This window comes from Calonectris borealis, chromosome 19 (genome assembly GCF_964195595.1).
Source record: "Calonectris borealis chromosome 19, bCalBor7.hap1.2, whole genome shotgun sequence".
Lineage (NCBI taxonomy): Eukaryota > Metazoa > Chordata > Aves > Procellariiformes > Procellariidae > Calonectris > Calonectris borealis.
Genome location: NC_134330.1, coordinates 9,949,733 through 9,967,024, shown reverse-complemented (window position 1 = coordinate 9,967,024; position 17,292 = coordinate 9,949,733). Strand labels below are relative to the sequence as shown.

The window sequence follows — 17,292 nt, the reverse complement described above, 5'->3', positions numbered from 1 at the left end:
AAAAAATGTATTTTAATTTTTTAATTGAGGAGGGGGAAGGAAGCAACATTACATCTGTTCCCCATCACTTCCATATCATAAAACATGACAAACTTATCCCTGATTGACAGATTGTGAATTAAAACACTCATTGGGCTAATTAAACCAAGGGGAAACTTTGCCATCTGTTTAATTCGTAACAGCTTCCCCACAAATAATGGTCAAAAGAAAGAGAAAATTCAACTTCATGCTTTTCATAATCCCAGGCAACCAAAAGTTATCCAAAGTTCAGACAGAAGAAAAAGCACAATACGAGAAAGTTAAACTACATGAAAATACATAGTTGATACAAAAAAACTACATTATTTTAAATTCACCTTCCACCTGGAGGTATAATTGAATGTGAAGGATCTGTCATATGAACTCCTGAAAGTTAAAAGACAATCTTTGAATTTCTTGTACTCTATTTACCTTAAATACAAATTGCAAACGTAACATTGATTTCATGAAGCAAAAACCTGTTCACATTTTGCAAGCGTATGTGCATATTTTCTGTATTCACAGATATAAAGGCAAGATCTCTCGTTAAATTGCTTTATTAATCTATAAAGCAACACCAATATAAAATTGCTTCACATGTGCATATCACCATGCTTTTCACTGCTGTCTTTCATAATGCTAAGTGAAAATCTTGCAAAACAAAGTTAAACAGATCTTCCACCTAAACTCTGCTAAAAGAAAATGGATTGTTTAAAGAGATTCCAGCTTAGTCCTAAATTACAGCTAGACACAAGTAGATTATGTTTATAGCAAGTCATTTACCACACTGAAAACCTCCCTTGCTTTTTCAACAGATACATATTATTACCAGAATCTCTTTAATTTCCCACTTTCTAGTCTTCTTACTGGGCAGAGGCAACGCATTTCTAATTTTACTAATCCAGCATCAACTTCTGGCTGTTTCACCTCAGAAAATGAAACTTTTCTTTTTTGATCACATTCATATAGAGATTGCTTCATCCTCTTCATAAAACAAATCCTCACATATACGAATTTTGCAAGTAAAACAACATGATCCCATGAAAGGAACAGGAGAAGGGATTTCTTCTAAGCTAGAAGTGAATCCTTGCGGAGTTTTAAAAAACTCACTTTGGCTCAGATTTTTTCATACATAGAGGCTTTCACAGGAACTCCAACACGTAACCACTTCAGAAGATTAGATCAATTTTTAAAATGAGATATAAATGCCAAAATCAGGTACGTATTGGAACACGGAGCACAGCAAAGTCTTGGCATCTTCTGAAAATGCAATGCACAGTCCTTCATCAGTTCAATTCTCCTTTCCCTAGGATACCATCCAATTCACATTAAATTTAAATTCAGTAAAAGGATGAAGAATGCAATGGAACAAATTTTATCTCTAATTGGTTGCTCCTGGCAGAACGCATACAGGAAAAGGTTATAGTTCCATAAGTAAGGCAACTCATAGTCTAGGAATTTCTGCACAGTTTGCCACTTTATCCACATGACCAAATCTTGTATTTATATTGCCATCTAAACTAAAATTCTGATCTGTTTCTGTTTAGTATGAGTAAGTAGTAACTTACCAAGGTGTTTCTTTGGCTCTAGGAAAGGCCTGTGTGGAAACATGGAAAGAAAAACCCACAGCTTTAGCAAAGACATCATTACTTACTTGGTAGTGTAACATTAAAGAGAGAGCACTCCTGTTTAAGAGCAACAGGCTGCAATGTATTTAAAAATTAAAATTAATTGGACTTAAATTAAGTACAAAACCAAAGCGGGCAGACCAGCACAAGAGAGAGCAAATAACCTTTTGATGATAAATGAGATCCCTGACTTGTTTTCCAAAATCCATTTCAGGGTTGAAACATCGTAATTTGCAGGATGTTTAAATGCAAGTCCTTCGGGCAGGCCCTGCACTACCACAGCAGACTGGTCCCTCTGAATCTTCTCATATGGCACAGGTACCACTGTCGACTTTCCTAAAGCTTTACCTAGAAAAAAAAAAAAAGGAGATTGTTTTGAAGTTAAGGGCGCTCAAGTTAGCAAAAGGACGAGTCCCTCATAAAACGTCTTACTTTGGAGAGGACTGGAGCAAAAGCAAGGTGCAGATGCAAATCTCTACAGGAAGCTAAGTACTGCTCGCATTAACACGCACCGGAAACCACGGAGATACAGAGGCTTTCTTGAAAGAAAACCAAATGGGTTCTGCTGTGCAATAATCTCAAATCACATCCCACAAAACACATCAAGAAAAAAACTACCCAATACATGTGTATGTTTTAGAATCGGCTACTAAAAGTTAAACTTATCACCTTAATAGCGGTAACTTGGAAGGCTAAGATCATGCCGTACTTTCCTCCCAACTGGAATAAAATTTTAGACATCCAGAACAGCTATTTAGAAGACTTTAAAGCACCCACCATAGCAAAAGCAGAAAAAGTCCTCCACAGACTTTCTGAGAGCTTCCAGTTCCACAATATCCGTCAGTCTGTTTACAGGTGGTATAGTTTTTGTTTTCTGCAGTTCTGCAGCCCTCTCCTCTTCTGTAACACCTGGCAGTTATTTATAAAAATAAGACAAAAATAAAATAATAAGTTATTAAAACTCCCAGTACCTAATCCCTCCAGTTTAGACTATAGACACTCAGGAAGGATTCCTGCCAGAAAATTATAAGAACTTATTTGCCTTAGAAGCAAATGCAGTTATCTATGTACCTGAGCAAATTTAAATTTACACCAAAATTATTATATCCTCCTTACAACCTTTGCAAATATCACCCTCTGAGGTGTAAGAATGATGAATTGAGAGACACATCCAAGCAGGCTTTTTTTGGCATGAAGAGGTAGAAAACACTATTAATCTCAGGAGAGGATAACACAGTAGAAATAAAATGCAAAACTGCCAAGAAAAGAAGGACCCAGACAGTCACCAGGGAAAAGGTAACATGCCTGTGTGGAGGGTCCCATGGCTCTCCAGTGCTACGCATGACGTCTTATGCAGCAGTTGTGTTATATCCTGTTTTGTTTATGCTGTGTGTGCTTAGCTGAACTTTTTATAGAAGGGATCTGACTTTTGCCACAACAACTCCTATATCTTTCAGAAGACATTTTAAGTACACCTCTCTTATTGTCAGATAGGAGGAGTTGCAAACAAGCCATCACCAGGCAGAACAGAGATTTCAGCCCTACACCTTGTTCTAGTCTCTGAGCAAAAGTCACTGCAAAAGGAGTGAGGAAATAACAGCGCTTCCAATATTAAAAAGCACACAGAGGTCATCATTTCAGGTGGCAGCTTCCCCTTCTCATCATTCAGTTCTTGCAAAGATTTACTGAGAATCACCCAGCAAAACCAGGGGAAAACAACAGAGATATTCTGCATATGAAAGAAAAAGCAAGAGAGATCTGTGTTCCTACGGGCAAGAGAACGATCAGTGCTGAAGCTGTGTCATGACTTCACCGTGAGCAAGCACAGCGGTAAGTCTGAAACGCTGCGATTTGCATTACCAGTACTGCTGGCATCGTAATTCCAGGCTAATACGAGAAAACAAACATCAGTTTGAATAACTGATTACAAATCGGTTGTGAAATGAACTGAAGTAGCAATGCGTTTAGTAAAAATGCATTTAACATCTTAGAAACTCGTATCTTCATTTAAAAGAGAACCTCTTCCTTCCTCTACAGATCACACGTCTGCTTTGTGCCCTGGAAACCCACCTCCACGCGACATTTAGCTCTCCAACTCTTCAGGCCTGAAACTTTTGCTTTCTCTGCAATATCACAGGGCCTACCATAACACAAAAATAATGCAAAAATGGAATATTATTATTTACCCATAACACAGGGGCTTAGTTAATGACAGTTGATAAGGTTTGCCTGGAGACTTGTGGATAAGAGACATCAGTTTCCATTTATAGCTACATGCAATGTCGCTTTTTGGGTGGGTTTTTTCCACGTAAGAGACTGATTCACTGAAAACGCCTTCACTGCCAGTAGCTTCTCAAAAGTGTACCCACACTTTCTAAAAATAATAAGCAAAACAAAAATAAGATGACGACACTGCTTGCTTCCCATTAAAATGAAAAGCAGACAAAAAGACATAGAAATTTTCCTTCTTAACTAGAAGAAACCCTTATCATTGTTTTTTATTACATGATTTTTATCCATTTGCTTGAGCTCGCATTATGCATCTGCCTCCCTAATCTCTCCCACGTTTGCTGGCCAATTTCAATCAAGTCTGACAAACAAGATCAAGTCTCAAAGACAGTAAGGTTTATAAGAGCTCTGCACATCTGATCAAATCTAGCAGCCATTCATCCCCTCCTGGCAGCACTGACGGACACATCTCCACTTGTTGGAGGCTACACACTTACTCTGTCGAAGCCCTCGCCACAATTACTCTCTGAAAATAACTATGAGCAATGAAAGAGGGAAAGTAAATGCGTGTGTGGCTAAAAGCATTTTGCTTTGTTTTATAATGCATCCACCCAGTTCATCTGTGAGCTTTTTAAGGACATCCAGTTTTACAGTTCAGGAAATTGGACAATAACCTCAAATTAAAGAAAAATCACTTTATGATTATCAAAGGATCACTTAAACCACAAGAAAAGCAAATCACCTGAGGCAGAATTTAGGATCCAGGGAACTTCAAAAAGATCGGCTATCTACAGTAATTTTCTGTTTGTTTGTGACTCTGAGGGAACGAGATGGGTGGTCTCCACTCAAACGTGACTGAACTTTCTTAGCAAGTTTTCTAAACTCGCTGTTAGGTTCATACCCTTAGCTGGCTAGGCAGAGACAGAACATGAAAGGTTTCTAACAATCAAGGCAAGCAACCTAGCTCTAATAAGGCTGTAAAAGAGGCCAGTCACCAAAATCTGAAATAAACCCAGAAAAATAGCACGGAGCTCTGAGTTAGGCAGGGCATGGCTAAAGGTAAAGGTGCTGGAAAGAAAAGGCACCCGGACTGGCACACGACCTGCAAGTCTCTCTTCCTGACACAGAAGAGGCTCCCTTCCCGAGCCAGAGGGGCAGACGATGGAAGCAAAGGAAACACCCCTCAGGAAGGGAGGCAGAAAGTGATCTTATAAAACTCTTTAAAAATAACCTGCGTCTAAGTATGTAACAGAAGTTTTGAAAATGCATTTTTCTTTTCATTTTGAGAACTTGGGAAAAGGGGTAAACTGACTTGTAAAACAAGGGAAACTGCCAGTAACGTAAAACTTAAGAAAAACAGATTAATTCACCCCTAATACCATGAGAAAGGGCTTGCAAAGGAGGCCATCAAAAATGCATGGCCAGCCAGGGCTGGCCATCACCCACTTCAGGTAAAGCCCTTTTACCAGTCTGGGAAGTTGGGGAAAAAAGAAGGGAAGCAGAACAGCAGTAAAAAAGAAAAGGAACAGTATAGCAGGCCACAAGGTAAAGCTAAAAGACAGGAGGATTATTTCCATGTCCTTCATGAAGATCTAGGCTATTAATGTGGAGTTCAGCTAATGAACACATATTAATATATGTAAGAAATATGCAGCATGGGACAGCCAAAAACTACATTATTTGCATTTTAAAAGGTTAGGCAGAAGGGGATTGTAAGCTGAACAATGTAAGTGAGCTCAAACGGAGACAGCAATGGCAAAAAAAAGCAGATCTTACAGTAAGAAAGACAGGGATGATTGCTTTGGATTTTATTCTTATTATTTGTAACTGCAACTGTCAGGTGAGTGCTAGGAATGTTATCTTTAAAATAATTCCTAAGCACGTGATTTATTAGTAATAAAATTATCAAGTCTTTAAGGGTAGATGCTTTAACTCATAGCTACATTCTGCAAATACAAAAGAGAAAGTGATTGAAACTTAAATCTTAAATCAAAAAAGCTCTTGAGGATTCCAAGAATGAACACAGTTCAGTTAATGACCGCAACAGAAAAACTCCCCCAAAAACTAGGGGTGGGGCAGAAACAGATGCAAAATGTGAACTAGTTCTTCCAATAAACAGAGTACGATGTAAATACTTGAAGAGACTGGGAAAGCAGAAGCCCAGAGTGCTGAAGGCAGTCACAATGTATGTAGCAAAGTGTCCTAGCTTTCCAGCAGGAACATCGGAAGCTTCATGCTTTTTAATAAATAAACAAAGATATCCCATAAGCTTCAGCAATCAGGACACTCCGGACATCTTTGTAGCACCCTAGGGAGATAGGGACCCCCAGAACTAACTCACAGAGCTAAGGTTTTACAGTCATACAGAGGCCTGGGCACAAATGCGGAAGACCATCTTGCTCAGAGAGCTGCAGAACAGGAGAGGAGATACACAAGAGGAAGGCAGCAGATACCATGCCCACAGCTCTCCCAAGCAAAAAGGATTATGAAACCGTACCCTAATTAACCCCAGGCAGAGCCGGCCAGGTTAGCATTAACACATCACTAAACAGGCATGATGCAACCTGGCTCGCATAATGTAAAATGGACAAGGGAACACTCACGTGATCCTTTCCACTAGCAGAGATGCAAGGTCTTAACTCCCAAGTGACAGACATGGTAGGAGTAAATACATCGTGTTTGCCAGCACAATTAGTCTGGGAAATGGTGATGGGCTACAGTCAGTGTGGCCAGGAGCAGTCATCTATCTCTTCTGGTCTTGCAATTTGGAGAAGTGCAAGTTATTCCAAGTCATCTGCTGCAAAAAGGGAGCTGAAAACTCAGGAACACAACCGAGAGCCACAGCTGAGTAATTTCCCATTAAAAGAGACTGGGAAGAGCCTGTTCCAGCAGATACTCAAACAGAATAAGCATTTAGCAGAGGTTGTTTTAAAGAGGCCGCTCCCAAATAGCTGGAAGGAAATCTGGCCTGAGAAAAGAGGTCGAGAGTTACAGAGGTGTGAAACTTGGCAATAGGAAAGCATCCTGACAGTCACAGCTTTAAAAAGCAACTACTCCAACATCCTTTTTTGCTGCTACACATTCTGTAAAGTGTACCCATTTTGAAGTGCACTGGAAGACCAAAGCTAAAGCAAGAATCATAGATACAGCCCCCCCACTTGCATTTAAAATAGGTAACAGATTAGTTATGGCATACATGCAGCTCCACGAGTGTTCTGTCAGGATTAATCCTCCATCTGGCTCTTATTGTTTTTCTTTCATTTACTATTTATGTCTACAATTTAATGACTCCTCTTCCAAAATATTCTCTAGCTTCAGGAGCAGCAAAAGCCACAGAAGCCTCAGCTGGTCACAGAATAGTTTAGGGCCAAAGAAAATGACTGTGGGAAACCAGTTTCCACACTGGCACATCATCATCAAAAAGAACTGGTATTTTTAAACTAGCTGCATTAGTGTCAAGGGATTAGCCTCTGAGCAACATAAAAAGATGTCAGGTAGTTACAGAATGGTATTTTCACTATAATACCGTAGCACATAATCAGAGACAAAGATGATGACGAAGATTGTCCTTTAGATATTATAACAAGGACAAACACAATCAATAGCAGTTAGACCCACTAATAACCTCTGTTATTAGCATAATACTGAAAAGGTATTAGGCTGCTTCCCTACAGGTCAGGGCATTCAGTGTGTACTCAATTTCAAGTCTGAGACATTCCGCTTTAGAGCTGAAAAGCTAAACACCCCATTTAGATACTGCTTCTGAATTACTACAGGCATGACACGTAAGATATACAGAATATAATCAGGGGTAATCACAATAGTAAGGAAGAAGCAAATCAACTGTATTAATACTTTATTTACATCATTACTGGAGCATCCAAATAAAGTACCATAAAAGGACTATGCCAGACTAGCCGTACAGTACACACACTAACTAGCAAGCTGCAGTGTCAGTGGCTATCTCAGCAGATTTAATCAAAGATATTTTTAAGCACAAGCCTAAAATTAACCCAGAGCTACTGAGTTAATAAAAATATTCACACTACTGTGGCTTGACTCCCACCTATCATCTTCTAAACACAAGCATGGTGCTCTCAGGCCTGCAACACCACAGTCTGTTCAGCATTGCTCATAGTGAAAGAACATAGACGAAACACAGATGGGATCAAACATGTAAATAGTTTCATCCATTAGAAAAATGAAAGAAAGCAGCAAGACATGCCAATAAGAGCTTCAGCATGTTGAAATTTATATTTTTACCAACACGCTATACACTTTACTGAGTTTTGGTTAAAAAATACAGAAGTCATTGTCATGGTTTAACCACAGCCAGCAAATAAACCCCATGCAGCCGCTCGCTCACCTCCCCCCCTCCCCCCCCGGTGGGATGGGAGAGAGAATCGGGAGGGCACAACTAGGAAAACTCCCAGGTTGAGATAAAAACAGTTTAATAATTGAAATAAAACAAAGTAGAACAGTAATAATAACAATGAGAACAACAACAATAACAGAATATACAAAGCAGGCAATGCACAATGCACCCGACCGCCGACCGCGTGTCACGAACGGGGGGCGAGCCCCCCCACACCCCTGGTTTTTATACTGAGCATGATGTCACATGGTATAGAATACCCCATTGGCCAGCTGGGTCCACCACCCCGACTGTGCTCCCCCACACACAGGTTCCCCTGCACATGGCAGGGCATGGGAGGCCGAAAAGAGAAACCAAAAGTCTCCCCGGTGCAAGCACCACCCAGCAACAGCCAAAGCATCAATGGGCCATCAGCGCTCCTCTCACACCAAACCCAAAACACAGCACACCCCCCCAACTACTGAAAAGAAAGTTCTCTCTGTCCCAGCCGGAACCAGGACAGTCATGTATTTCTACACCATGCTTTTTGGATATCGTCACCTACAAAGAGAACACAGTTCAAGACAAAAATACTATTTAGAGCTATTCAGATGCCTACAGGTAGATGTCACGGAGACTTTCCGAAGCTTTGCTCTAGATTTTTAGGTACCTAAGTTGCTTGTAGATCTGGCCCTGTTGCTAGCATTGCTTTTATTATTGCCAATATCGGAACTAGTTGCAATGGTGATGCAATGGAGAACATTAACTTTTTTTTTAAACCTCAATCACAAAAGAAGTATTGACTATTTTATTTCACAAAATACTTCTAGTTTGAAAAAAAACTTACTAGTCAGGCAATTTGGAGTGCATGTACCTCTTTTCAGTAAGAAACAGCATAAGACAGATAATGACAGGCAAACAAACAACAAAGGAAGCTGCTGCCTTCAAACAGTTGGACTTTAGAGCTGTAGTGTCCGTATGCACTCTTCCATAGGGGTTGACTCTAGCCAGTGCCACAAATTCCTCTGTAGGAAAGTCCTCATGCAGACAGCAACCAGAGAACTCGTATTCACTGCTCGTGAGATCTCTTGAAGGGAGCAAAGCCATCACTTCTCATGAAGGCTGTCCAGGATCTCAGCATGGTGTATGTGATACCACCGAACAGCCCCAAGCCCAGCTGGAGCGCACTATGTTCACTGACAGCACTTCTGCTGTGCTGCGGTATCACCACTAGGGACACAAGACAGACACTTGGAACGTCTGAGTAGCTTTGTCCTGTGCAGTCATAGTTTAAACATTAACATTTAATATAAGAACAAACTATTTCTGTCACTCAGAGAACAGCAAGAGTAAGATTTCATCAGGAGAAGCCCTAGAAACAGATCAGGAAAGCAAGGAAAGAGGGGAAAACTGAGACAGAGTCATGACACTTTCCATCTCTGGTGTCCAGCACAGTTAGCACCCAGCCTAGCAAAATTCTGCCACTGAAGGGAACACAGAAAACAAAGACAGAAGAAGTGAGTTGTACCTCTTTGGCATGGCTGGGAAGACGCTGCCTGGAAAACAAGGTCTAGGCAGTAACAGATTTGCTTTAATCCCACACAGGCACCCTCCAAGCCTATGGGGATGAACAGCTAGGGATGAAGTAGATTGATGCTCTCCAGGTGTGAGGTCAGTCTCAGAATCCCATTTGCACACTTAAAGACCAAAGGATTGCTCTACAGTCTTTTTGTGCATTTGAAACCTTCTCAGATATTAAGCTAAAAAGCTCATTTTCCACAGAGAAGAGATCCTGCACAGCGAACAGCAGCTTCTGTGGAAGCCAAAACCTGAAGTGAGGACAGTCACTGCGTAGCTATAATTATAGCTGTGGAGTAGGAAGCCAGCATTTACCATAGCAAGACCCTAGACATGGTATAACTTCAGCCAGAGATGCTTAATTCTCTCTAGACTATAGGGACGAGCTATTACAAGCCCAGGATTGCCAACTTCAGCTATTCGGGTGGAAATTACAGCGGGTCAAAGTAGTCCAACAGTTGCCAATCCAGTTAGAGACTTGCCAGTTTTGAGTTTGTTTTGGTTTGGTTTTGAAACCAGTAAGATCTAGCCTTTCAGGTTTCTGTTTTTGTTTGCTTTTTCCACCCCCCTCTAAATTGCTGAAGCATTACATTAGTTACAGAGTCGAAGAGATAAGGGAGCACAATGTCAGAAGAAGAATTCCCCAGAAAACCTGATACTTCTGTTTGCTCAAAGACCAGAAGGATTCAATGAGACAGAAGCCTAGCTGCAGATCTTCAAGTGGGTGCACAGTAGCCTAGTTTATGGGAAGAGTCATTTTACTGCAGATGGTGGAGGATATCCAAAAGGGAACAATAATCCACATACCAAAGATACTGTGGAGCCAAAGCTGAGCAATCTTTCCCAAAAGGTCTTTGGAGCATCGTGTGCCATTCATTCATCATGAGCAGCAGGAACGGCTGTGCCCGTTAAAAACACTCTGATTCCGAGCGTTCTTGAAGCTATAAGGAGTTCTTGCAAGCTGTGGCTGGATGGACATGGAGGTACAGGTAAGAAGAGTGAAAGATGCTGGGCCAAAGACTCTAGCAGGACTTGAAGCCAAACTCTGGCCCATACCAGATGCATTGTTAAGATCAGCGTGGAAACCTGAGGCCACCAGAAGGAAAATGAAGACTCCTAAAAATAGAGGACCTATCATCCAAGATGAACCATCTACAGATGCAAGATGGCCCCACCTCAGGCAAGTGAGCCCAGAGCCCTGGCACCAAACAAGGAAAAAGCAGCATAACTGGGAGAGCTGACAGAAGGTTGCAGAACGAGCCGGATTACGCTTCCGTGAGACCTACATACCGATGGTGCAACAGCCAGTACCAGTGGAAATGCTAGCAGAAGCAACCGGGATTCTTGGAGAACAATCAGCTCCTTGGCACGTGAGATGGAACACACAGTGCTGGGTAAATCTCTTTCAAAGTCCAGAGCAGATGACCAAAAAGGTGTTTCTGAGTCAGGAAGCTCTTCTGAAAGTTCACTTCTGACAGGCAAATACAACCTGGGGATGATGAGGCCTCTTCTGGATTTTTTGTTTGTTTTATAAACCACAACCAGCTCCATTCAAATGAGAATGAATTCCACAGAGCTGATACCACACCTTGACCAAACCTCAAGGGAAACTGCCAAGATGACAAAGATGAATACATGAAGGGAACAGCATTCTTGAGACACCCCAGGAATAAGTCTCCTGTTCAGGATGGCTGATAACCCACAACTCCACAGCAATCCAGACAGCAAGGAGGCACTTCATCTTGCCAAGGCCATCCAAGAGGAACTGAGGACCACACAATACACTTTAGCAGGGAACAGCAACTAAAACAAAGAGGTACTGGTAGGGCAAGATGTGTATGATCTTGATTGCTGACAGTGCACAAGTATCCAGGCTTGTCCATATTCTGAATATGAGCAGACACTCGAAGGATACACTCTTTTTACATACAATACAAACTTACACAGGCTTAGAATAACCGACACTGCGGGTTACCTAAGTTACATGCTATGTGTACAAGCACACGGAGTTCTACTTTGATTGAAACATACCATGTCACTGTGACATAGGGCTTACAGCCATCTTAATTAAGTGCAGTTCAGAAGAATATATTATTTGACCCGATTTTAAATAATTAATGTCTGTTGACTGGTTCTTCAACACTCACTACACAACCCATACTAACATTAAAAAAAGCATTGCTATAATTTGTTTCTAACACATTTTCTTAATGTAACAAGGTACACGAGACATGCGCAGGGCTCCTCCTTCCCCTGCAGCTGGCGTTAGGGAACCCATGTGGGTGAAAGTCGTTATGAATGAAAGCCACAGGAAACCAAACTCCAGTGCCGCTTTCACTGAACCGCTGTAACTTTTATCAGCCCTATACTGCTAGAAAGTGTACATGCTACTTCCTTCATAAACCTCATATATACATTTCATCAATTTAGCCCACTACATTATACTCATTACTTCCACTTTTCCCACAGCTCCTTTGTATAGTTTGAGTAAATATGAAGAGTTTTCAGAATTTGGAGGGCTCAGGCTTCAAACCCACTGCTTATTTTTAGTAAAGACTGGAGACACATGCTGGCTTGTCACAACAGAGTCAGACATAACCGGAGGAATGCTTAGTAACTACACTTCTGTTTCCACACTTAAAAGAAAAATGAAGAGACTCACACAAGTGGAGCGCTAGTTCTCAATATTGTCAACACCACGTGTTCCAGAGACTGACATCACAGCCGAATTTTTAAAGGTTTAATTCCAACAGCAATGTAGGAATCTCTTGGAAGCCTTTATTAATCATAGAGGAACAAAAAGGGCCCAACTCTAACTTATTAAAAACACACAGAACTGTGGCCTTCCTGGATTTTTCCAAAACACCTACTAAAATTGCAATTAACATTGTCTATTGCTAGCTTTCCTATTTAACTGAAGAAACAAGGTGCGAGGGGAAAGGAACGGTTGCCTCCACAGTTCTAAGTTTTAGGTCAAAAGATATTACACTATAAACTTCATCAAGAATTCAAAGTTGTCAAAGGCAGTGATGGAATCAGCATCGCCAGGAATACGTAATGCTATTATTCCTTAAAATTGATGTTCTGAAGTCAAGTTTTCTGGAATTATCAACATCTTTGTCAGTAACAGGAGAAAACTACCTCCAGCATCAAAACTCCCCAGGAAGTATGGGGGATATTAGTGAAACCATGAAAGCAATGACTGAGGTTAGCTGGCTTTATTCACACAGATCGACACCACGACGTTCTGCAAGAAGCATAATGAAAACACTGTTTTCAAAGTGGATATTGTTTAATCTCATTGGCCTGACAGTACAAAAACACTGCCCGAGAACGAGTATCTTGTAACTGGAATAAAGCAAAGGATCAGGATTATCAGGATCAGAACTAATGTAAGATTTAAACACATGCATATATCTATAGAAACCATGTCTGATACAGTCGAACACAAGCATGGATGAGAAGCCAGTGCTTCCCACGGTACAGAACCAGAAATACAGATCTAGCCAGAGAGATCAAACATCAAATCCCAGTTATTTCAGACTTCCTACCAATAGATGTGCCCAGTATACAAAGTCTCCAGAGCCCATGATACCACTGTACTGGCAATAAAATAAAGTACCTAGGACCTCAGGGAAGCCCTTAAGGAACAACAACAACAAAAAACATATCAGGTGAAAATTGAACTCCACCCCATTATTCAGCTAACAGTTTTCATAAATACCAGTATCAGAAGACTGCTGCTGTAAAAAATAAAAAAGGAATTGATCCATCTTATACTTATTCCTCAGTGAGGTCATAATTCTGCATTTTGATATCAGTTTTCTGTTACAATGCACATTGTGGTGACTTTCCTTAGAGTAAATATACTTATGCTTACAGGAAGTCACTGTTCAAGTGAGTAGGACAGTGGCAAAAATCCAGAGCCCCACCACAAACAAGAGACCTCAAGACAAAACCTCCAGGAGGATTTTAGCTAGCAGCAAAAGCACTTTTAGGAGCAAATGTTTCTGTTACAGATTAAACATAGTTGCTTTCCAAACAGTATTTAATTAGTCAAGCCAGAACATTTTACAGCTGTTGCTTTTAAACTCCGCCCCAGACTGATTCTTCTCTCGTACCCTGCTCTTGACCTGCACCTTCTCCCGTTCCCTAGGCAGGTAAATGCACATTTCGTTATTGATTAAGCAGTGTCCATCAACAACACTTTCCTAAATGAGCACATCAGTGCTCCCCCAAAGAGTCACTGTATCTTTGAAACCTAACTCCTAAAAATACTGTCCTGTATTCAATGGATCATGTTTTATGAATACAAAAGTTCCACTGTTTTACTACAAAAATGAAATTAAACAAAAAACACACCTTAGATGTACTTAAAGGAGTACAAAAGTAATGCAGATGTAATTTTAAGTCATTACGGTATAGATACATACTTCTGTCCACCAACTAACAGTGATATAAAAAAGCTACATAGAAAATATTTTGTCAAAAATGTGCATCTACTTTAATAAGGCATGAAGTGATCTGAAGAACCAGGACCATCTGAGCTGACAGAAGTAGTCCACTACCTGTTCAATGTCCTGCCCAGCCTTCACGAGTGGAAAAAAAAACCTTGGAGGAAGGGATACAAAGAAAAATTAACACGCACCAGGAAATGCAGGATGTGTTGTGAGGGTGGACAGTCTAATACTTCTTATTGAACTAAGAAAACATCTAAGAAAAAATGAACATTTCCAGCCACAGTTGAAATAACACTCCAAACAAGACTACTGTTACTGACCGTTTTTATGTTCTTATACAGCTGGTTTTGCCATAGCCAACGTAATTATAGTACGTAGCCATGATATACAGAACTTTGCTCCCCAAAGTTATTAGTATTATGCAATACATATTAAGCAGCTTGTGAAATACAAAAATAAAACATTGAAACTTACAGTATTTAACAAAATCCTTCTGAAAATCTTTCCTAGAATTGACAAAGGCTCTTCCTCTCTCAGTTCCAACTACAAACACGTCTGTTTCATACACAGCAATACAGGCAACTTCTGCCTTGGACTTGGCAAGTTCTTTACACTATAAAAAGAAAAACAAAAAGTTCTTATACCATTGTTAAGAGTCCAGGTAATAGAAATGTATGTGATATCATGTAAAACAGTTATTACTTCTGCTGCCACCCTTCAGAAGGTGCGAGTAACGTAACATCAGCCATCAGCAAAGGGTAATTTATACAACTGGAGTGCTTTTCATCAGGAATATTGAAAGCATTGTAGATGCATTAGTGAAATTAAGGCCTTGTCTAGACTCAGAGATTGCACTGTTTTTAATTAAAACGATTTATGACATCAATCCATGTGAAATTATCACTTCCCTGTTAGATAATCACATTGAGTGTCTTACTCCAACTCCAACTTTCAACAGAGCGTATGGGAGTTTTGTTCATTCACAGCACGCTTATCACACATCATGTTCCGTTCGGAAAGGTGTGGTTGCAATGCAAGCAGGAAGGCTGCCTGCAGTCTGCCTTGTCCTGCCTGCTGTGCTCAGGCTCAGGTGAATTCCTCCTGAGTGGAAGGATTGCACCTTCTCTGTGAACACCTATGTGTGTTCTGCCGGGAGAAATTTCTGGCAAATACGTAAGGCAGGAAGCCTGCGGCGCAAGGAGTGAGCAAAGATCCTAAGAAAATTAGTGAGATCATCCGGAAGTGATCACAAAAAGTCAATTTCCCCTAGGAACTCCGATCAGAGTTTGCTGCAACCTATAAAGACATTAACAACTCCAGCATGAGAGGAAAAAGTGACACAAAGCCTTTAGGAACTGAATATACCCATTGGGAAAAAAGGCTTGCAATCAATTTTCTTATAAGCATCCCGTCCAAAGTCTCATTGCTAAAAAGAAAATTTTTGTTCTGGCTTATCATTTAAGAAAACAATTTTAAAGAACTAAATCTTTGACAGTGCTTCAACTTTAAGGAAACGGGACAGGCATTTCCACTCACAGCCCCGGCCAACCTTAAACCCCACCACACAATGATTAAATAACTTCTACAAAACAACTTAAAAAAAAAGTATTTTCTGAACAAGTTTTGTTGAATTGGTATAGCGGCTGAGGACAAGGCATTAGCCTCAAGGCCATTTATTCACTCTATATTATAGATGACAAAGACCAGAACATGCTTTTGCCTTTCAATCACGCTCTACCTCACGCAATCAAGAAATACCTGAATCACGCAATCAAGAAATATTTCCCGTTTGTTTATTTGACAAAACAATTTTTAAAACAACCACACCGCAACAAAAAACAAGATGACTGTTAAGACGACTGTTAGCATGATTTTCCACAAGCAAAGAGAGAGTTACAGCTGGTTGGACAGCATGCAATAAGGTAAAGCTATAACATTACATCTTTCCTGCTCCCCAGTGGGAAGCAATGTATCAGTGTAATCCTGCACATGTCAAGACAGAGTTAGGACGAAGCTGCTTAACTTTTCTACTAACCATTGACTCAAGTGCTGACATGAGGAATGTAACCACCATTCTGCTTTCAGAGGAGTCCTCATCATGGATGGATGTTGCTGGTACAGTAGTTTGGGCCATTTTCCTCCTATAAAATGAAATAAAAAAACCTTTTCAGATACACAAAACAGTGCAAGAAAACTAAAACCTCTCTTACGCAAGCAAAGAAAAAAAAAATTCAAGAACCCAGAACACACCCCACCACGCTGTCGTGGTTTAACCCCAGTCGGCAATTACGCACCACACAGCCGCTCGCTCACCCTCCTCGTTGCAGTGGGATAGAGGAGAGAATTGGAAAAGCAAAACTAAGAAAACTCGTGGGTTGAGATGAGAACAGTTTAATACCTCGGGGCGGGGGGGAGGCGGAATTGTAATGAAAAGGAAGACAATATGAGAGAGAGAGAGAGAGAGAGAGAGAAACAAAACCCAGGGGAAAAAAAAACAAACACATGATGCAACCGCTCACCACCTGCCAACCGATGCCCAGTCTGTCCCCGTCAGCGATCACTGCTCCCTGGCCAACTCCCCCCAGCTTATATACTGGGCATGACATCATATGGTATGGGATATCCCTTTGGCCAGTTGGGGTCAGCTGTCCCAGCTGTGCCCCCTCCCAGCTTCTTGTGCACCCCCTCGCTAGCAGAGCACGGGAAGCTGAGAAGTCCTTGACTTAGAATAAGCATTGCTTAGCAACAACTAAAACATCAGTCTGTTATCAACATTATTCTCATGCTAAATCCAAAACACAGCACCAGCTGCTCGGAAGAAAATTAACTCTATCCCAGCCGAAACACACACACAAGCAAGCAAATATACAGGTAAATTAACAGGAGGAAGCGCTCGGTCTTCTATTCTTTCATGTTTCCTGCTGTTTCATGCAAAGCTGCAGCTAAACATTCAAAAGTTAAAATGTTGTGCCATGGCTAGACCACAAACCCTTTGTGCCTAGAAAGATGCATATTAATTGATCAG

The 17,292-nt window shown here is 40.8% G+C and overlaps 1 protein-coding gene across 9 annotated transcripts in view; it reads right to left on the bottom strand.

Moving 5' to 3' along the window:
- The window catches only part of GTF2I (general transcription factor IIi), a 78,820-nt gene that overhangs the window by 52,331 nt on the left and 9,197 nt on the right, over positions 1 to 17,292 (bottom strand). For all 9 annotated transcript variants that reach the window (XR_012676624.1, XR_012676625.1, XM_075169009.1 and 6 more), the window contains exons 2-7: positions 16,303 to 16,408; positions 14,742 to 14,880; positions 2,424 to 2,555; positions 1,811 to 1,994; positions 1,587 to 1,615; positions 357 to 405 (exon numbers count right to left, since the gene is read on the bottom strand). Coding sequence is in view for 7 of the 9 variants with exons in the window: in XM_075169009.1 (XP_075025110.1) it covers positions 357 to 405; positions 1,587 to 1,615; positions 1,811 to 1,994; positions 2,424 to 2,555; positions 14,742 to 14,880; positions 16,303 to 16,401 (632 nt within the window). In the remaining 2 variants the exon portion in view is untranslated. The remainder of the gene's footprint in view (positions 1 to 356; positions 406 to 1,586; positions 1,616 to 1,810; positions 1,995 to 2,423; positions 2,556 to 14,741; positions 14,881 to 16,302; positions 16,409 to 17,292) is intronic.